Source organism: Eupeodes corollae, chromosome 1 (assembly GCF_945859685.1).
Source record: "Eupeodes corollae chromosome 1, idEupCoro1.1, whole genome shotgun sequence".
Lineage (NCBI taxonomy): Eukaryota > Metazoa > Arthropoda > Insecta > Diptera > Syrphidae > Eupeodes > Eupeodes corollae.
This window is the reverse complement of record NC_079147.1, coordinates 22,549,362-22,571,776: the sequence shown is the minus strand read 5'-3', so window position 1 is coordinate 22,571,776 and position 22,415 is coordinate 22,549,362. Positions and strand designations below refer to the sequence as shown.

Genomic DNA, 22,415 nt, shown 5'->3' with positions numbered 1-22,415 from the left:
ATCGACAGCAGATTCAAGCCTCACCGTGATCGGGAAATGGCCAGAATTAGCTTGAAGACATGGACAAATTATTATGCTACAAAATGACAACACACCTTATAATACCGCTATAGTGTTAAAGAATTCACTAAAATCATTAAATTGTGAAATATCGTAAATGCCGTATCTCCAGACATCGACAGGCCTGACTTCTACCTTTTCGCATTGATGGGAACCTCACTCAAAAAACATTGTTTCGTTAGCTTTATGGCAAGTGGCACCATTTTGTTTCAACCATATTTTTTCTTTTAGGGTGCACGGGTTTGTAGGTTTCCTGCAAAAGCTCTGCGTGAATTTCATCAAGTCCTACCACTTTGTTGTTCTTTAATTGCTGTTGTTCTTTAAGTGCTCTTATTGCCTCAACTTTCTCATCGTCTACTTCTTTCACCAGGTGTTGCTTGTAGCTCTGTGCACCGGTCAGCTCTTTGGTTATCCTGTCAACGGTCCTGCTGTCGCACCTGTTTGCGCATCTTCTGCTTCTTGCGCCAATGCGTTGATGTAGTTACGCTTGTCACGGCACACACTGCGGTAACCCCTTTTACTTTTCATGTGGTACGACTATAGCTCATAACTGTTTGCGTTCGTTGATCCTTGCCAAAGATTCTTCTGAAAGCCAAGTGTTGTTGCTTCCTTCTTTCCTACCGACTATTATGTCAGCACCTGAAATAAAAACATTTTTCACAGCATTCCAATGGTGTTCGATGTCGTCACGACATTTGGGGGTAACGACATTCGCTTTTGGTTGCTTAGTAAAGGGTGATTTTTTTGAGGTTAGGATTTTCATGCATTAGTATTTGACAGATCACGCGGGATTTCAGACATGGTGTCAAAGAGAAAGATGCTTAGTATGCTTTGACATTTCATCATGAATAGACTTACTAACGAGCAACGCTTGCAAATCATTGAATTTTATTACCAAAATCAGTGTTCGGTTCGAAATGTGTTTCGCGCTTTACGTCCGATTTATGGTCTACATAATCGACCAAGTGAGCAAACAATTAATGCGATTGTGACCAAGTTCCGCACTCAGTTTACTTTATTGGACATTAAACCAACCACACGAATGCGTACAGTGCGTACAGAAGAGAATATTGCGTCTGTTTCTGAGAGTGTTGCTGAAGACCGTGAAATGTCGATTCGTCGCCGTTCGCAGCAATTGGGTTTGTGTTATTCGACCACATGGAAGATTTTACGCAAAGATCTTGGTGTAAAACCGTATAAAATACAGCTCGTGCAAGAACTGCAACCGAACGATCTGCCACAACGTCGAATTTTCAGTGAATGGGCCCTAGAAAAGTTGGCAGAAAATCCGCTTTTTTATCGACAAATTTTGTTCAGCGATGAGGCTCATTTCTGGTTGAATGGCTACGTAAATAAGCAAAATTGCCGCATTTGGAGTGAAGAGCAACCAGAAGCCGTTCAAGAACTGCCCATGCATCCCGAAAAATGCACTGTTTGGTGTGGTTTGTACGCTGGTGGAATCATTGGACCGTATTTTTTCAAAGATGCTGTTGGACGCAACGTTACGGTGAATTGCGATCGCTATCGTTCAATGCTAACAAACTTTTTGTTGCCAAAAATGGAAGAACTGAACTTGGTTGACATGTGGTTTCAACAAGATGGCGCTACATGCCACACAGCTCGCGATTCTATGGACATTTTGAGGGAAAACTTCGGAGAACAATTCATCTCAAGGAATGGACCGGTAAGTTGGCCACCAAGATCATGCGATTTGACGCCTTTAGACTATTTTTTGTGGGGCTACGTCAAGTCTAAAGTCTACACAAATAAGCCAGCAACTATTCCAGCTTTGGAAGACAACATTTCCGAAGAAATTCGGGCTATTCCGGCCGAAATGCTCGAAAAAGTTACCCAAAATTGGACTTTCCGAATGGACCACCTAAGACGCAGCCGCGGTCTACATTTAAATGAAATTATCTTCAAAAAGTAAATGTCATGAACCAATCTAACGTTTCAAATAAAGAATCGATGAGCTTTTGCAAATTTTATGCGTTTTTTTTTTTAAAAGTTCTCAAGCTCTTAAAAAATCACCGTTTATTTTTTTGTGCTTTGTAACGTTTTTCTTTACTTTAATTACATAATTGATATCTTAAGCTGACAAAATCGATATCTTTTAATATAAATTAAGTATACGCAGTATTGCACCAAGTGAAAAACTTTTCCTTACACTGTGCCTCGTCGAATCGAACTCACTTCCCATTACCTTCCAGCACTTTAAGTAATAAATGCTGACGTTAAAACCAATTTATGTAGCATACTATTTTAATGATTCATTTAATTTTATTTAATTATTAAAACGTAATTATATAGGAGTATGAGTGAGAATATAAAAATTATTCGATTAATTTCTGTTCAACATATTTTCATTTATAGCCAATGGTTCCTCGGTAAATTGAACATTTTCATAATTAGCTTTTAAAACTGCTTTCAATTCTAAACTATGAGACCAATCACGAGTTTCACAAACAACCTTAACCTAAAATACAGAAAACAAATTTACATTAAGTCATTTAAAAAAAAAATCAAACAAAATTTTTCTGATACTAAATGTGTACTCACCTCAACAGCATGGATATCTTTAAGCCATGCTCGCTCATGCATTATGTCTTTGATGGACACACCCAAATCTCCTAAAATTTTACAGAGTTCATGGATTCCACCAGGTCGATCACTTAATTGAGCATTAAACTTCACTAAACGACCTTCTGCAGCTAAACCTCTTTCCAAACATCTTCCTAAGACAGTTGTATCGATGTTTCCACCACACAGCAAAATTACAACCCTTCCAAAAAAACAAAAAGTTAATTTTCAAAAACGTCTTGAAAAGAGAGATGAATAAAATGAAATTACTTTTTGCCTTTCAAATCATTTAATTGTCCAGCTAAGATAGCCCCAAGTGCCACGGCACCAGCACCTTCAACGACACATTTCTCCTCCTCAACGAGTCGAAGAATAGCCAAAGCTATCCATTCTTCCTTGACTACCACCATCTTGTCGATAAGAGGCATTGCAGTAGCATAGGCGTTATATCCTACCTTGGGGACGGCTAAGCCATCGGCCAAGGTGTTTTTGATTGGAATAAAAACTGGTCCAGAATTTTTCAATGCCTCACTGAAACTTGGACACTTTTCAGATTCTACACCCTGTTAAAGAATACAATTTAAAGTTTACGATCTCAAGAATTTGTTGAAAAAACTTACAATAATTTTTGTCTTTGGTGATAAAGCCTTTACAGCTGTAGCAATACCAGCAATGAGCCCTCCTCCCCCAACAGGCACCACAATAGCATCTGGTTCTGGAACTTGTTCTAGAATTTCTAATCCAATGGTACCCTGACCAGCCATGATAAGTGGATGATCGTAGCCATTGATGTACATAAGGTTTTCTTCTTGGGCCATTTTTAGGGCAGCATTCTTAGCTTCACCCATATCGTTGCCTTTGACTATGACACGTGCCCTGTAGTTGCGACATTTTTGGATTTTCATAATTGGTGCTGCTGTTGGCATAACAACAGTAACTGGGATATTTAATTTCCATCCATGATAACTGAGACCCTAGGTTTCAAAATAATTTATCTCATTTTAATTGCAAGTTAATCAAAGGGTAAATTAGAGGAACTTACTTGTGCATGGTTGCCCAATGATGCAGAAATGACGCCGATCTTCTTTTGTTCATCCGATAGGGATAATAGAGCATAGCGGGCTCCTCTTTCCTTAAAACTACAATTTGAAGAGAAAAATATTCCATAAATGTCAAAGTATAAAACTCACAAAAGGTAATACAAAATTAACATAAGCTTTAACATTCTCTAAAAACAGACAAAAGTTTGATAGAACGAAACAATCATTCCCTTTCTGGTTTCAAATTCGTCGGTAAGTTCAGGTTTAATTTATTTTGTGAGGCATGAAACACGATTGAAATTGTTTTTTTTTATGTTGTCACTTTGTGTACGTGTCAATGAGGGCAATAGAGCTGTCAAACTCTCAGCTAAACATTTTTTTTTAAATGTATACCTAAGTATATTGGTGCGAAGAAGGGTAAATCTGCCGAAAAGACAAGATCAGCAGATTTGTTCTTAAATCAAAAATAAATCAATTTATTTTGCCTCATGGAGTGCACAACAAGAGAAATTTGTGTTTTGACAGATCTAGATCAAGAATAAATTGATTTATTTTATCCATGGCAAATCAAATAAATAAAACACACAAAGCGATACACTTTTGATGAAAATTTTGGACAGCTTCAGACGACAGCTTCAGGGACTTGAAGGCAAGGAAAGTTTCTCGCTTATTGGCCACTGCCAATAAAATTCCTTCCCAATTAAGGCAACTTTATTGGAAATTAAACTGCAAAGTTAGTCAAGAACAATGCGCAGGTTCAGGCAACATAAGGAACTTCATTTGCAGTCAACTGCATCCTTTGGACGTACATTTTGACCAAGGCAACTAGTTAGTTAGTTAGTTTTCCAAGTTAGTTTTCCAAGTGTCATGAATTTCAAATTCAGAACTTTACATTCAAACCTCTACTTTAAGTTCACAGTACAAGAACTACCAAACACATTATTTTCTACAAAACACTCCTCAGACAAGCTACAAGTCCATTACGATTTGTTTTTTTGTACTGTAAAGAAATATTATTTTTTAAATTAACAAGGAACCCTTTTACAGAAAACATTAAATAAAATTGTGCAGAAAATGCATACATATGTAAATTAAAGAGTAGTAAAGTTCAGCTTTTACTTGAATGCAAAAACATGATCAGTTGTCATTTTGACATAAGTTGATTAAGTTGACTTGACTTGGTAGTTAGGGAAACTTTGCTTACTAGCAGAATAATAAACTCAAAACTGGGCAACTCTTCTGGTGGACGATTCCTTAGTAGAGGGACATCGCAAGGTGGTGTTCTATCCCCTCTCCTCTGGAACCTGGTGGTGAATGAAATCCTAAATGGTCTTGATGCGGAGGGCTTCAGAGTGATAGCCTATGCGGACGACGTTGCTATAGCAGTTTCAGGAAAGCATCTTATCATCCTAAAAGAACTCTTACAACATGCCATGGACAGACTAATACTTTGGGCTGATCGGTGTGGACTGCGTGTTAACCCACACATAACCGATTTGGTCTTATTTTCGAGGAGACACAAAATTCCATTTGTCAACCCTCCCTATATTAAAGGAATCCAATTAAAATTCTCAGACGAGGCTAAATATCTGGGTCTTAGATAAAAATCTAAATTAGAAACGCAACGTACAGGCAAGAGTCAAAAAAACCACTGTAGCTCTCTTTTCTTGCAAAAAAGCTATTGGTAATAAATGGGGTTTACAACCCAGAATCACGCATCGGTAATCAGACCAATTTTAACGTACGGTGTGGCAGTATGGTGGACTGCTTTAGAGAAAGGTATAAACAGGGATAAGTTAAAGAAAGTCCAACGTTCAGCCTGCCTATGTATAAGCGGATCGCTTCTCACGACCCCGTCTGCAACACTGGACACCTTGCTTTACCTTACACCTCTTGACATATTAAGCATACAAACAGCTGCAAGCTCTGCTATTCGCCTCAATGCTTCGTCGCAGTGGACTAACAACAACATTGGCCACTCCGTAATTCTTAGGTACTTAGAATCAATTCCAAAGCACACAGACTACACAATCCCCCAACTACAATTCGACAGAAATTTCCAGATTTCTATACCTACCAGATCTTTTTGGGAGGATAGGATATTCTTGGAGGATGAGTCAATCCACTTTTACACAGATGGCTCAAAAACCAAAGAAGGGGTTGGTGGAGGTGTGTACTCTGAACGACTGAAATTAAGTCTCTCATTCCGCCTTCCCAATCATTGTAGCGTGTTCCAGGCGGAACTTTTGGAGATTAAGGAAGTCTTGTCTTGGCTCAAAGAAAACGTGATATCAACATCTGATATCCGTACTTTCTCAGATATTCAGGCCGCTATCAAATCTCTGGACTCTGTCTTTACAAACTCTATAACAGACCATAACTGTCGATCATCTCTAATGGAGATAGCACAACAGTTTAATATTCACCTTTGCTGGGTGCCGAGCCATAGAGACATTTCAGGTAAATGTAAGGCAGATGAACTCGCCAGGAACGGTACAGTACAGCCCATCCTACCACGTTTGGCAAGTACTGGCATACCAATCGCTACTTGTAAACTGCTGCTAATGCAAGACGCTGTGAGGAGGGCAGGTACCAGGTGGAACAACATCACCACGTGTCAAGTCACAAAAAATATCTGGACAACAATGGATTTAAAACGTTCAAGGTGATTGCTTTCTCTAAGCAGAGCTCGAAGCTCGATAGTAGGTGCCATAACCGGACACTATCTAATAGGAAAGCACGCCAGAAGACTAGACGTATTCTCAAATGACTTTTGCAGAAGCTGTATCGACAAGGAAGAGGAAGAAACAGTTCTTCATCTTCTTTGCACATGCCCTGCTCTAGCTCGAAAACGCAAGAATTACCTAGGAGAATTCTTCTTTAACGATCTAAACGATCTAAATCATATCGGGATAATCAGCCTCTCACTTTTCGTAAGGGACTCAAACTGGTTCAAAAAATTAATATTATTAATATTATTTTTTTATTTTAAATTTCAAGTGTTTTTCTTGGCACTAATATAAGTATAAAAAACATGTATGAATAAAAATTACATACAGTGTGTCCCATAAGTAATGGTCAAAACTGTATATATCTATTAAACGTCAAGAATAAACAAACTGATCGAGTAAACTAAGTTAAGAGACATTTTATTCGAAAATTTAAAAAAAAAATTAAATGTCAAAATAGTTAAGCAAATATTAATATTTTGATATTTTGCTGGATTATTTTAATCTCCCAATAAATCAAAGCTCTACTTAATCCGATTGGACCCCTTTCAAATATATGACGCCGGTTTCTATGAAAGGTTTCGATTCGAGAAAAAAAATGTCAAGTTCATAATTGACCTTCTAAATATTATAGATCGAAATTCAATGAAATGTTTGCTTATATCTGCGTGCTCTCAAGTCTTAAAACCACCAGCCCGGCTTTCAAAGATTTTGGCTCTCCAGCTAACGCAATTTATTATGTTATCCTTTATAAGCCATTTAGTATAGGTTTAAGTGAAATTTTTCAGAATTGTAGTAGAATATGCCTTAAACAAAAAAAAGAAGAGGAAATTCTAAAAGTAATGGTATGGACACCACAGTCTCCAGATATTAACCCCTTGAGCTCTTATGGGAAGAGCTTGACAGAAATGTCCGAAAACACCACATAACATAGGAATCTACTCTTTGGGAAACTCTACAAAATTGCTGGAATAATATTCCACAAAAAAAAATACAAAACCTTGTAAGAAGATTGCCAGAATTGAAAAAAAAAATTATTGAATGTAAAGGAGGGTTTTTTGTTTTTTATTAAATAAATAATTTATTTTTAGTAGAAAACTAGTTTATTTTTTTCTTTCATTTACAACTAGACATGCTTTTCACTTTTTTCACGTATTAACTTTTTTCCTAAAACTTCAGTTTAGGTGTATTCGACATTTCTCAAATTTCAGAGGTGGTCTCAAACTTTTGACCGGTAGTGTAGTTTGAGAATTTAAGTTGGCAACTAATTTTGTACCATTTCTGTTTTTTTTTTCTTTTGAACAATAATGGATAACTGCACATATTCTGATATATTGAAGGTGGGGGTAACCTCCAAAACCCCAACCTGCGTTCACCCCTGCTATGAAGTCAAGTGCAGTAACTAAATAAAAGTGACAAAAGTGTGCTTTTTTAATTTAAGGTACATTTACCAAATTCATGTCGTTGACACGCAAACTATTGGATCCATACAATCTAGCACCCGTATATCCAGAATTTTCGAAAAATATGTGCTTTAGTGGTAGAATAGATTCTTGAATACATCAAAACTTGGGGTTTTACAAATTTACCTTAGCAATAATTCTGATAGCATATTTTTGCTTAATAAGTGAAGGCTCAATTTTGTTAAAATGCGTACCGCTCCAACAAGAAAGTCCATTTTGAAGTTTAGATTTAAATAAACCATTGTAGACCACTTTTAGAATAGGTAGACTACAATATAGACTAAGATGGTAAATTTGCCTAACAACTTTGTTTAAATACATTTTTAAGTTAGAAATATGGTTTTTCGAACTCATCTGTAAATCTATCAGAATACCTAGGTATTTGAAACTTTCGACTCTCTCATATTATAAAACAACCGTCAGAGAATAGCAGGTTTTCATTATAGGAAGTAGTGGCAATCATTATTTAGCCGATATCGAAGACCGAAAGGTGATAACTTATTGAAATATCTTCACACATATTACCCCTTATGTTTATAATCATAAATTTTGTCTTGCCACTTATAATAAGTCGATGAATATAAAACCATTTACGCAGAATCTCGAGGTCATAATTTACATCAATATTTAATTGGAAATAATTTTTCAAAGAATATGACGAAGCAGTATCATCAGCAAAAGCTATGATAATGCCTTAAAAGGTTGAACAAAAAGCGAGTTCACAAAGATGAAAAAAAGGATAGGGCCCAGGACAGATCCTTGAGGAACACTCATATTACTAAACTTCTTTCAGCTAAGAATATCAGGAGTTTTTACCCTCTGTTTTCTATTAATTAAATACGATTTAACCAATCATACATGGTACCTCTAAGCCCGGCTCTATACAATTTATCAAGTAATAAAACATGATCCACAGTATCAAAAGCCATAGTTATATCTATAAACAGAGATAAAGGTATCTCAGAATTGTTAAAGCTGCTATAAATTTCACCAGATAGTTTTAAAACGGCATCCTCCGTAGATCTTCCAGTCATAAAACCGTATTGGTAGTCGTAAAAAGGTTGTTTTTTTCAAAAAATTTAGAAAAAACTGATAGGGATAGGGATATGGGACGGTTATTATTTATGCTTTAATCGCCGTTGGCACAAAAAATAACTGTTCGACGCTTTCAATTTCTGCGAACACCGGGAGATTGATGAATTCGACGACAAAAGTAACGCTTCACCTCTTTTCAAATTTTTAAATCATCACATTGTAGCCGAATTTTTCACTTTTGTAGTAATTTTTAATTATTTAAATACAATGTTACATTGTTAAGGAATTGTAAATGGGAACTATTCAAACAAAATTATGACATTTTAATGAAATTAATGAATATTGCCAGATTAGAAGCAAATTATGTCATGAAGTCAAAAAAGGTTTTAGACAAGGTGATGCACTGTCATACGACTTCTTCAACATCGTTCTGGAAAGAATTGTGAAAGCTCAACCGTCAGCACTGGAGGCATAATCTTCCAAAGGTCCATCCAATTACTCGGATACGCAGATGATATTGACATAATTGGAAGATCAAAGCGTGATGTCAGTGGAGCGTTTTTGAGCATTGCGATGGAAGCGAAGAAGACGGGTTTAGTGGTCAATGAGGGCAAGACCAAGTATATGCTGTCATCAAAAAAGGACATTGAATAACAACGTCTTTAAAAAACATCACCATGGACAGATATAACTTTGCGGAAGTTAAGGACTTTGTCAACCGAGGCACCGCTATTAACACAGACAACGACAACAGCGCTGAAATCAAACGAAGGAAAACTCTTGCAAATCGCTGCTTCTTTGGATTTAGAAGGCAATTGAGAAGAAAAATCATCTCTCGAGCATCTAAAATCACCTTCTATAAGACACTCATCATCCCGATTCTCATTTATGGCGCTGAGGACAGGCCCAGTTCCGCCCGGACTGTAGCGCCACCTTAAGTAAGTACGTAAGAAGAAGATTAGAAGCAACTCTGTTCGTACCACACCCGGTTAGCAAATTTTTAGCAAAATGTTGCCAAAATGTCAAAACTGTTAAACAAAACCGTTTATCAAAATAATAAATTTTCAAACATTCACTATCTAAGATTTTAGTTTTAAACAATTAAAACACGACAAACAAAATTTAATAACAGGGCATTTTTATCATTAAGTTATAAACTGTCATTCTGAAATCATATAAAAAAAGTGCATCCAATACACGAGTCAATATTTACATAAACATTTATTTATTTTCCATGGAAAATTTATAGAGTTTGAAAAACTTACAACTTTTACATGTACATATGTATATTATTTTCGATATGAATTGATGATTATTATAATTAGTACATTGACTCATTGATAAGACTTTAATTAAATGTCAACCGAATTATATCATGAAGACAAAATAATAACAAATATATAAACGTATTATTTGTACTTCCACCTTTTATGTCATGTTTCTGAGGAGATAAGAACATTTTTCTCAATTTAACGCTTTGTTGAATATTTTTTGAATCTGTTAATAATTTGTATATATTTTCTTTTATTTTTAGATGATATAATTTTGTTTATAATTATTTATTTAAACAAGTTTAAAGTCCATTGTTGCCAAATTAGTTTTTAACTCTAAATAAACTGATAACTATCTGAATCTTTTCTCCCTAATTTAAATATACCTACTGCCTTCGATATACGTCAATGGCATTCTCTAATTTTTCCTAGGCTAACCTTTCATCTTTCCTGGAGATTTGTATTCTTTTCCAGATTCAGCATAAAGATGTCATATTAAAATAAACTGATCTTTCGTTCTTATTGATAATATTTAGTCATTATCTTAGACAGACAGTTTCCCAATAAATGTTTGTCAGGGTTCTTATCAAAAATTAAATATATTCCGCACAAAAGCTGAACAAATATGAGGTCAAGGTACATTCCTAGTCTGTGCGGTTTGGATTAGATTCCGAAATCTAGTTTCAAATAAGCATATGGACAAAAATTTCACTATCAATATTATAAACGTGCCTCAAGGTCTTCAAGCACCGTTTTAAACAAAAATAAAATAAAATGATAATTGAAAGAAATTCAAATGTTAAAGGCCAGTGCACACTGACTTCTAATATTTAAAAAGATTGTTATTTCACTCAAATTGGTTTGACAGTGGCAAAACTAAGTTCTAAAGGTTTATTTATTTCGTTGCTTTAAGTTGATAGCTCTGGCATTTGACACCTCTCAAACTCAGCTGTCATTTAAAGTGTTACAATGGCTGCGTTCAATATCAGACAGATAGGGTATCCGGATACCTTTTTGTTAATGTTTTATGCAACAGCTGATCAACAGCTGAGATGTCAAAAAAGGAATCCAAAGTTATCCCAGAATTTCTGGGGTATGTAGGTATCTGACAGAACAGTTGATTCAACATATAGTTAAATTACAAGAAACTTAAAAATTAATTTGTTGTATTTGTTGGTAAACAAAAAGATACAAAATGTTAGTTGAAGTTTTATTTGAGGATGTTCTGTACATAATAGAATACGAAGAAGCTATTTGCCTCCGAAACTTCAAAATTGACTTATTTTGTTCTCTTTTTGTAGATCACCAATTTGCTAGGTTAAGACCTAGTGTCCAGCATTCTGAAGTTGAAGAATCTCATCCTGTTCCAGAAGTAGAACAAAATACAGGTCAATAAATATTAATCTTTTGGAAATAAATAAATCTAACTTTTTTTTATGTATAAAAGCAGACAGAGGCGGACAGCTTGTGGAACTAAAGGGTGATTTTTTTGAGGTTAGGATTTTCATGCATTAGTATTTGACAGATCACGCGGGATTTCAGACATGATGTCAAAGAGAAAGATGCTCAGTATGCTTTGACATTTCATCATGAATAGACTTACTAACGAGCAACGCTTGCAAATCATTGAATTTTATTACCAAAATCAGTGTTCGGTTCGAAATGTGTTTCGCGCTTTACGTCCGATTTAGGATCTACATAATCGACCAAGTGAGCAAACAATTAATGCGATTGTGACCAAGTTTCGCACTCAGTTTATTTTATTGGACATTAAACCAACCACACGAATGCGTACAGTGCGTACAGAAGAGAATATTGCGTCTGTTTCTGAGAGTGTTGCTGAAGACCGTGAAATGTCGATTCGTCGCCGTTCGCAGCAATTGGGTTTGTGTTATTCGACCACATGGAAGATTTTACGCAAAGATCTTGGTGTAAAACCGTATAAAATACAGCTCGTGCAAGAACTGAAGCCAAACGATCTGCCACAACGTCGAATTTTCAGTGAATGTGCCCTAGAAAAGTTGGCAGAAAATCCGCTTTTTTTATCGACAAATTTTGTTCAGCGATGAGGCTCATTTCTGGTTGAATGGCTACGTAAATAAGCAAAATTGACGCATTTCCATTGAAGAGCAACCAGAAGCCATTCAAGAACTGCCCATGCATCCCGAAAAATGCACTGTTTGGTGTGGTTTGTACGCTGGTGGAATCATTGGACCGTATTTTTTCAAAGATGCTGTTGGACGCAACGTTACGGTGAATGGCGATCGCTATCGTTCAATGCTAGCAAACTTTTTGTTGCCAAAAATGGAAGAACTGAACTTGGTTGACATGGTTTCAACAAGATGGCGCTACATGCCACACAGCTCGCGATTCTATGGCCATTTTGAGGGAAAACTTCGGAGAACAATTCATCTCAAGGAATGGACCGGTAAGTTGGCCACCAAGATCATGCGATTTGACGCCTTTAGACTATTTTTTGTGGGGCTACGTCAAGTCTAATGTCTACACAAATAAGCCAGCAACTATTCCAGCTTTGGAAGACAACATTTCCGAAGAAATTCGGGCTATTCCCGCCGAAATACTCGAAAAAGTTACCCAAAATTGGATTTTCCGAATGGACCACCTAAGACGCAGCCGCGGTCAACATTTAAATGAAATTATCTTCAAAAAGTAAATGTCATGGCCCAATCTAACGTTTCAAATAAAGAATCGATGAGATTTTGCAAATTTTATGCGTTTTTTTTTAAAAAAAGTTCTCAAGCTCTTAAAAAATCACCGTTTACGTAATTAATAAAAATTCCTCTGCATAATATGGAAAATATTTTAAGGAAAATGTGAAGAATTCATCAATCAGTGTTTACAAATATTTCGGACTTCAATTAATTATGTTCGTCATTTTTACCTACAAGTGGTCATTTTTATTTCAAATTTGGACACAAACATTTTTTTCCAGGTTGGCAACCGTGCTTCCAATATAACATTTCTAAAATGGCACTTCTGTCATTAGCAGCTGTTATTTTTTCTCATAATATAAAAAATATGAGTTTTAAAATCGAAAAAAATAAATTTATATATAAAAGCAAATGTATTTTGTTTGTTGACTTTTTAACAGCTGTTGATCTGTCAGACAAAGCAAATGTGAAGCAAATTTGAACTAGAGCTTCCGTCTGGAGTCACATTACGCAGCATTACGTTATTTCCCTATGATTGTCAAATGAAACGTGAGTTCGAAGCTTTATAGTCATAGCATGCATTGAATTCCTATGGCTGAACTCGTAAACATCAGGCAAAGTCGAAGCTGAAGCGTGTTTGTGTTTCAGAAATTAAGAACACGGGTTAATTTTTAATGAGAAGGAATTAGAAATAAAATTAAAAAATATGAAAAAACTTCGAAGCTTAAATGTTTCTCTACTTTTTGTGGCCAGCTGGAAGTTGATTTTATTTTTTGACAACTATCTCAATACAGCTATCCAACACGTTCAACAAGGTATCTAAAAATCCACCTATTCAAGATACCCTATCCAACACGAGATTGAACTCAGACAATAGCTGCGTTTAATTTCGTGTTAGATAGGGTATCCTGGATACTGAATTTTTAGATGACTTTTTGAACGAGTTGGATCCCTAAATTGAGATAGATCGCAAAAAATAAAACCATTTTTAAGCTGTCTTTAAGAAGCAAACATTTAGATTTCAAAATTATTGTAAAACAACAACTTCAATAGATAACTTTAATAATTTACTGGATTATTACCGGAAAACATACAAATTTCAAATTAATTGTCGGATTCCTTAAGTATTAACCATATGTTGAATCAGCTGTTCTGTCAGATACCTGCATTTACCAGAAGCTTTTCCTTTACACGTGAAAAACTAACAAAAAGGTATCCGGGTACCCTGTCTGTCTGAGATTGAACGCTGCCATTTGCGACGATATATAAGATGTAAATCAAACTAGTTAGCGTTAAAATTAATTAAATCCTACTTACTTCATTGCTGCATTACAAGACCGAGAAGAATGGACTGCTAAAAACATCATTGATGTCATAAAATCAGTGGCAGGAAGCCAACGACTCACAGAAAGAGTAGAAGGTAAGAAGAAATGGTATAATGAAAAGTGCGAAAAAGCAAGAAAAAAGTCATTCTTCAAACTATTAAAGAAATTTATTTTCGAACAAATAAAGCTTACAAGAATCTTTGTAAAAACACAAAAAAAGAGTGCTACAAATCGATTGGCTCAAAACTGAAAGAGGTGAAGACTGTTGTGCCATTAAATTGGAGACCTCACACAATTCCCAACAATCGCTTAAGACACATGACATAGTTCAATTGTTACTAAAGATTCCTCATGTGTCATACGTTACACTTTAAAGGGAATATCAGTCGAACTATGTCATTCAAACAACAAAGCAACGACATGGCTCATATTGCAAACATAAACAATACTGACCCATGGAGTGCAAGTATGTCAATTACGACATATGGTGCATTCGTTGTTTAAATAAACAAACTGTGTCAAGAGGCAACCGAAATGGTGTAGAATGCGTGGTTGAAAGAAGTGATGATCTAGGTTGCGAAAAGGTAACGAAGGAAATAATGATTAGAGTTTAAGTCACTCTTATTTTGAACCTTAACAGAAGTAGTTGTTTCCTTGTGTTCCCGTGGAACACAACAAGACGTCTAAGGACTGGTGGAGTTTAGCAAAAAAGCTGAAAACAACTGTATTTGTAAAAGGAAATGCTTAGACTAGTGCAGACTTTAAAGAATATTTCTTGGTGCTGCTCAACCCACGCATGCCTCCAGTGCATATCAAAAGCATGTCTCAAAATTTTGCTGTTCCTCTCCTCGACAATCCCATTTCTTCAAAATACAAAAAGGAATAAAGCGCCAGGACAAGACCGAGTGCCATATGAGTTTGTTACCAAAGCCCCACCATCAGCAATAGATATATTAGCTAAACTTTTCAATCAAATGCTCGAATGTGGAAAAGTGGAATCAGATTTCAAAAAAAATATTATTTTCCAAATTACAAAAAAGGTGATCAGAACATCGTCCAAAACTATATAGTCCGGTCAAATTAGACCAAAAAATCAGTAAACCCACGACAAATTCAGGGGAAGCTGAAAATTCTTAAAATTGTTTAAATTATAATTATAAACATTGTCTTAAAAGTCCCAACCGATCCCATGTAAGGAAAAAATTTTAGCGGGGTAATAAGGTCAAAAAAATGAGTTTTTCGCGATTTTCTTGAAAACGGTAAGTTTTATCGCAAAATTACCCCAGACATAATTTGTAGATCAGGGAATTTCCTATAAAAAAGGTATCAATAATTTTTTCCCTAAAAGCCACCGCTTCTGAGATATAACGATGCAAAATATTGCGAGCGTCATAATATGCCTAAGTACCTCACCCATATACTTTCAGTAGCTGTAATGTAAGTAAGAATATGTTTCTGTCGGTGATTTTAAGTTACATTTAAAATATAAAATACTCATGAGTATTATTCTGAGAATATCAGGTATAATGAAACTCGATCCCTTAATACATACAATAGTGTAACCTTGAGGCAACATCTGTCTCTCTGTTCAGTTTAAAAAATGTAATTCAACTCCAGAAGAAGTTATTACCAACGGAATTCACTTTCTTCTTCGTATGTACGGAGCTCCTAAAAAAACTACCTGCTTAGACAAGTTTCGATATGCATCTTTTGTCAAAAATAATCGAAATAAGAAACAAGTACAATTAGCTTGTCTTCCTCCAACCTCAGTCTCTGCTCATCAACATCTTCTTCGGGTATACTACCAAGTTCAAGTGTGGCTTGGTTATCAACTAAACCCAACAGATTGGGGTTGGAAGTTGGTCGATAATATATTAGAACCAATTCAGACTTTGCTTCAACCTGCGCCGGAAAAATTGCTCAACACTATCTTTTGTAACTGTAAAAAAGGATGCAATGCTAAATGTGGTTGCAAAAAAGTTGGGCTGTTTTGTTCTCTGGCTTGTACGAATTGTCAAGGCCAGTCTTGTTCTAATGTAGAATCACCAACAACAGAGGATTCATTTAATACTGACGAAGAAACATGTGATGCTTCACTTTTAACACAATTCACCTATAGTCAGGATGAAGAAGAAGAAGAAGAAGAAGAAGAAGAAGAAGAGGAAAAAGAAGAAGTGATTGACGATTCCGAATCCGACGAATAAACTATTAATTTCTAAATCTAATCACAACAGACCCGTGGAATAGGCCTATTGGGGAAACCACGTTAAAAAAAACGCGCTAAGTACACTATCTCAGAGGTGGCGTGGAAACGTGTGCGTTTATGACGCTTGCAATTTTTTGCATCGTTATATCTCAGAAGCGGTGGCTTTTAGGGAAAAAATTATTGATACCTTTTTTATAGGAAATTCCCTGATCTACAAATTATGTCTGGGGTAATTTTGCGATAAAACTTACCGTTTTCAAGAAAATCGCGAAAAACTCATTTTTTGGACCTTATTACCCCACTAAAATTTTTTCCTTACATGGGATCGGTTGGGACTTTTAAGACAATGTTTATAATTATAATTTAAACAATTTTAAGAATTTTCAGCTTCCCCTGAATTTGTCGTGGGTCAAATGTCTAAATTGACCGGACTAATAGAGGGATATCGTTTATGGACACAGGAAAAAGCTTTGTCGGAGTTCTATTAACAAGACTACAGCAATGGGAAAAGGAATATAGTATCCTTAATGAGTTCCAAGTTGGATTTCGAGAAGGCTACAGCACTGCTGATAATCTGTTAAACCTCTTCAATATCATAAAACTTCAAATGAATGACAGCAAGAAAGTTACTGTTTCTTCATTGACTTTAAAGCTGCGATTGACTGTAAATCTTAGGAATTTCTGAGAAACTCATCCGAATTATAAAACAACAGCTGCGGTATAGGATGGGGAACAACTGTCAGGCTGGTTTGAAACAACGATGGGTGTTAAACAAGGTTGCTTGCTGAGTCCACTATTTTTCGCACTCTATCTAAATGATATGCATGAGTTCATAGGAGGGGATATTTCGCTGAATGGAATGCAAATTGGATTGCTAATGTATGCGGATGACATTGTGCTAATAGCTGATAAACCAGACATACTAAAAGGCATGATAAATAAGTTGGCAGAATACGGTCAACGGTGGAATCTTGTTATAAACCTGGAGAAATCGAAAGTGATGGTATTTAGAAAAAGAGGTGGTAGATTTAACCAACAAGAAAATTGGAAGCTCAACGGAGCAACCATTGAAGTTGTTAGCAAATACAAGTACCTTGGTATATGGCTAACTTTCAAACCAAACCTAACGGAGCACTTCAAAGAACGAGCTAAACAAGCTAGACAGAGCTTACATTTTACGTGGAATCGGTATATCACTTTATTAGATGTCAAATTAACTTCTAAGATCGATATCTTCAACGCGGTTACCAGGGCTATTCTCGGTTATGGAGCACAAGTATGGGGGGACTTACAACATGATAAAGTGGAAAAGATGCATAGATACTTCTACAAAAAAATACTGTACTTCTACAAAAAAGTATATATGCCTTGAACCTTAAATGCCAGTTGAAACCTGTCTTTGAGTACACGAAGAGTTCTCAGTTCTTACGCAAATAACAGGTTACCAAAACTTTTAGCCAAACTGATAATTGAAAAGAAGATTTCTGGTTCAAGAGTTGGGAAAATAGCCTCAAGCGGGTAAGATATAGAACAGTTGGATGAGATCGTGACTCTGTCTAAGCTGGTTGAGGGTGGCGTAGCAGTTAAAATAATCGATGTCGAGCACTTAGAGTCTCTGCAAAGGGCACAAGAAACGAGAACACACAGCTTATACCATTTGCTTGATTATACTGCTGGTGAAGTTTACGTCTCGATGACTGGAATGTCTCCAAAGAAGAAGGACAGAAACTGAAAATCTAAACTGTACTCTCTGCAATTCAAACGAAGAAGAGACCCTTGCACATTTGGTGGGAACTTGCCCAATTTTAAGAAGTATTCGCCGGGAGATATGAACACTATAGTAGATTTCTTAAATGGAATAAACGATTGGAACTGCATCATCAAATACTAACAAATAGCACTGAATTATCGCCAACAACCCATAGATGAATTTAACAACTAGAATTTGAAACGTATCTTAATTATAATTTCGCCTTAAAAAAAATTATACATCTAGAGAAGTTTTTGGAAAAAATTGTGTTGATTGCGACAGACGACAAAAGTCATTGTTGAACCTTTTTGTTTAAAGAAATAATAACACATTTGATAACTTCCCACCCCGTCTGTCGATTTGTCTTGCTTAAAAGTTTGTCTATATGTACTCGTATCAATTTTTACCAAATTTGCGTATTATTTTTTGTAGATTTTATTTTTTACGAAAAAACGGTCTGTTGGATTTTTATATAAAAATTACTGAATATCGAAAACAATATTTTCTGTGAAATAAAATAAGTTTCAAGCCAATATTTTTAAGTTTTGAAAAGCTATTTGAGTCGAAAGTAAATTTTTACGAAGTTTTAGTATTGTTTTTTTTTAGAGTTTTATTTTTTGTAAAAAAAACCTGTCAATTCGATTTTTTACAAATTTTACCAAATGTTGAAAACAATATTTCTTATGAGATAAAATTACTTTGAAGCCAATATTTAAAATTTTTGAAAAGATATTTGAGTCGAAAATCAATTTTTACCAACTTTTATACATTTTTTTTTAGGTTTTTATTTTTTGTAAAAAAACTGTCAATTCGATTTTTTTCAAACTTTAACTGAATGTTGACAACAAGATTTTTTGAAAGATAAAAGTAAATTAAAGCCAATATCTCAAAGTTTTGAAAAGATTTTTGAGTCGAAAATCAATTTTTACCAACTTTTATAAATTTTTTTTATGTTTTTATTTTTTGTAAAAAAACTGTCAATTCGATTCAACATTTTTCAATATGTTGAAAATAATATTTCTTATAAGATAAATTAAGCTTGAAGCCTAAATTTCAAGTTTTTGAAAAGATATTTGAATCGATATTCAATTTTTACGACTTTGAGTAATGATTTTTTTTAGATTTTTATTTTTTTATAAAAAAAACTGTCAATTAGATTTTTCTCAAAATTTTATCAGATGTCAAAAACATTATTCTTCGTTGCACAAAATTGTTTTAGAGATGAAATCATATTTCAGTCGTAAAATTTTGGAGGTGACAAATTTTTTTTTTTTAGTTTTATTGATTTAAAAAAGAAACCGTTATATTGATTTTTTTCAAAAAATATACTTGTTTGGTATCATGTTACAATTTATTATATAAAATTTAATTCAAGTTTCTAGCGTTTTTGGTTCGTAAGATATTTAGGGTTAACCAAAATTTTCACGTTTTTTTTCAAACTGCTATGGTAAAAAAACCACCATTAAAATGTTGGGACTGCATATATTTTTAAGGCTTTACTTTCATCTTCTAGATTAAAAATCTTGAACCTTTTAAAATTAAAGAAACCCAAACACCTAATACAAACTTATTTTGTTTTCCATGGGTAAAAAAAAATAATTTATTCTCAATCTAGATCTGTCAAAACATATATTTCCACTGTATTTGCATTCCATGGAGAAAAATAAATTGATTTATTTTTGATCAAATCTGCAGATCTTGAATTTTCGCACCAATGCTAATACCATTTTTAAAAACTAAATAACTGGAAATTTAATAGCTCTACCGTACATGTTCACAATGTTACACTGATACAATGATAAATAAAAAGAAACAATTTTAATCGTTTTCCATACGCCACAAAAAAATCAATTTTTGAAGAAAATCTAGATTTATCCATGGAAAACGCCATTAATTTGAAAACTGTACTTAGATCCAGATAATAAAAGATTAATATAAACATAATTTACTTCCACAATTAAACCGTTAAAAGTATTCCTTTGACAATATTTTACATAATTTCAAAACTTACCTTCCGGTGATTTGAAGAAAATCCTTTTTCAAGTACAAATCCATTCCGTAAACTTCAGATGATGTTGATTTCTACATGAAAATTAACATTTAAAACTTTCTTTTGTTTAAATTTTGAAATTATAAAAATCCTCACTGGACAGGGTGTCTTTTCGATTCCACCTTTGATAAGAAAAGCTGCCGAAGTGATATCGCGAAATGAAATTTTCTGAGGGTTTTTCGGATCACAAAATGGATCAAGGAGTTCTTCGGATTCCTTTTTAAGTTCCGGAACATTTTTACTAGATTTAAGTTTATCCGTATTGACTTGTAATTTCTCCATTGATTTTGTAAGTTTTTCTTCTGAGCTGTTTTTTAAAATTTGTTTTGTTCCCTTTGTTTCAGCACTTTCCATTTTTGTAAATGGGGTAAATATTGAGTTTTTAAGTTAAAAAAAAAGTCCAAAGACAAAAACTTGTGGTCGTGTCTCTCTCCCGACTTAATCGTTACTAGTTTGATACTGTCAGAAATAATCTTGAGGTAGCATAATAATTGTTATTTGAACTGATCAATTTGATCCCTTTAGCTAAGAGATAGTATGAATGAATGAAATTCGATAATGATTAATAAGAGAAAATGTTTTAATCGTATATTTAGCTTGAAATACACATTCAAATCTTTGAATAGCATTTGAGATGATAAGAATTTTGGTGATAGATATTTTTGTTTGAAATAATATCATTACGATTGTAAGGAACACACAAATAAGACGAATTTTATTGATAAGAACATTGTTGATTAATAAAACACAAATTGTGTTTCATAGGATTACACCTCATTGATAGTGAGAAAGTTTGCACTGACCTCAAATTAAGTTTCTTTATCAATATTTTTTAGAAGTTAAAAATAAATTGTTGGAATATATTTGTATAAATTGGGAACTTGGGAACTATCAATTTTAAAATGATATGAAGAATGATAATAATAAATTTGAGATTAATATGTAGCACGAGCCATTTTTGTACCAGATATTAAAACGAAAAGTAGGTTTTCTTAAAAGCTTGATAAAAGAAATATTGTTGTTGTTGCACATTCGGTCGGAGATGAACGTTCGAAATAGTAAGTTTTCCGATTTTAAGGTCGAAATGATAACTACATGAGTACTTATCTACTAACGAAAGGTGGCGCTACAGTCCTGTGTGAACTCAGTCCTTAGCTAGATGTCTGCAGTTTCGCGCTCCAAGTTGGGTGAGGTCACCTTCCACTTGTGCGCGCCACCTGATCCGCGGTCTTCCTCTACTGCGCTGTCCTGTGGGAGTGGATTCGAAGACTTTCCGGGCGGGAGCATTGGTTTCCATGCGCTCTACGTGACCCAGCCATCTTAGTCGTTGGATTTTTACCCTTCTGGCTGAGTCTACGTCGCTGTATAGCCCGTACAGTTCGTCGTTCCATCTTCTCCTTCACTCCCCTTCGATGCATACGGGACCGTAGATCACACGAAGAACTTTTCTCTCGAAGCGACCCAAGGTGTTTTCATCCGCTTTTGTCATGGTCCATGCTTCTGCACCGTATAGCAGGACGGGGATGATAAGGGTCTTATATAGCAACACTTTGGTCCCTCGAGAGAGGACTTTATCACTCAATTGCTTTCTTAGTCCAAAGAAAAAGCTGTTAGACGGAATCCTTGACTACCTCCAAGTTACGTCTGTCGATGGTGACGTTTTGACCAAGACGTCGGTCTTATATGTCCTTTCTTGAAGACAACATGTACTTTGTTTTGCCCTCATTAACAGTTAAACCTATTTTTGCCGCCTCTGCCTCAAATACAAAAGTCCCATTGACATCACGCTGAGTTCTTCCGATTATGTCAATGTCATCAGCATATGTTAGTAATTGGACAGGCTTTTGAAAGATAGTGGCTCTTGTGTTGACGTGTGAGCTCTGCACTATTCTTTCAAGCACGATGTTAAAAAAATCGCATGATAGCGCATCAACTTGCCTAAAACCTTTCTTGACATCGAAAGGTTCTGTTAAGTTGTTTCCAATCTTTATGGAGCAGCGTGAATTCTCCATGGTCATCCTGCACAAACGGACGAGCATGGCAAGGATGCCAAAACTAGACATGACTCTATACAGCTCGTCCCTGTAAATGTTGTCATATGCTGCCTTGAAATCGATGAAAAGATGGTGGGTGTCGATTTGGTGTTCTTGGGTTTTTTTCCAGGATCTGCCGTAATGTGAATATTTGATCGACTGTGGACTTTCCTAGTTTAAAACCACACTAAGAAGGACCTA

At 35.0% G+C, this 22,415-nt stretch overlaps 1 protein-coding gene across 1 annotated transcript; it reads right to left on the bottom strand.

Annotated features, from left to right (window-relative positions):
• Window positions 1–2,318: 2,318 nt before the first annotated feature.
• On the bottom strand, window positions 2,319–20,583 carry LOC129942777 (L-threonine ammonia-lyase). The gene is made up of 7 exons (XM_056051846.1): window positions 20,278–20,583; window positions 20,143–20,213; window positions 3,683–3,779; window positions 3,261–3,614; window positions 2,911–3,203; window positions 2,620–2,842; window positions 2,319–2,536 (listed from the first exon to the last, which is right to left on the bottom strand). Exons 1-7 carry the CDS (start codon window positions 20,533–20,535, stop codon window positions 2,402–2,404), a joined length of 1,431 nt encoding a protein of 476 aa, XP_055907821.1. The 5' UTR covers window positions 20,536–20,583; the 3' UTR covers window positions 2,319–2,401.
• Window positions 20,584–22,415: the final 1,832 nt, after the last annotated feature.

Bases quoted from the DNA above. Each gene is read 5' to 3' on its own strand.
- LOC129942777 (XM_056051846.1), bottom strand. From the start codon at position 20,535: ATGGAAAGTGCTGAAACAAAGGGAACAAAACAAATTTTAAAAAACAGC. The intron at 20,214-20,277 runs GTGAGGATTTTT...ATTTTCATGTAG, and splicing joins TCGAAAAGACACCCTGTCCA to AAATCAACATCATCTGAAGT. The intron at 3,615-3,682 runs GTAAGTTCCTCT...TTTGAAACCTAG, and splicing joins CATTGGGCAACCATGCACAA to GGTCTCAGTTATCATGGATG.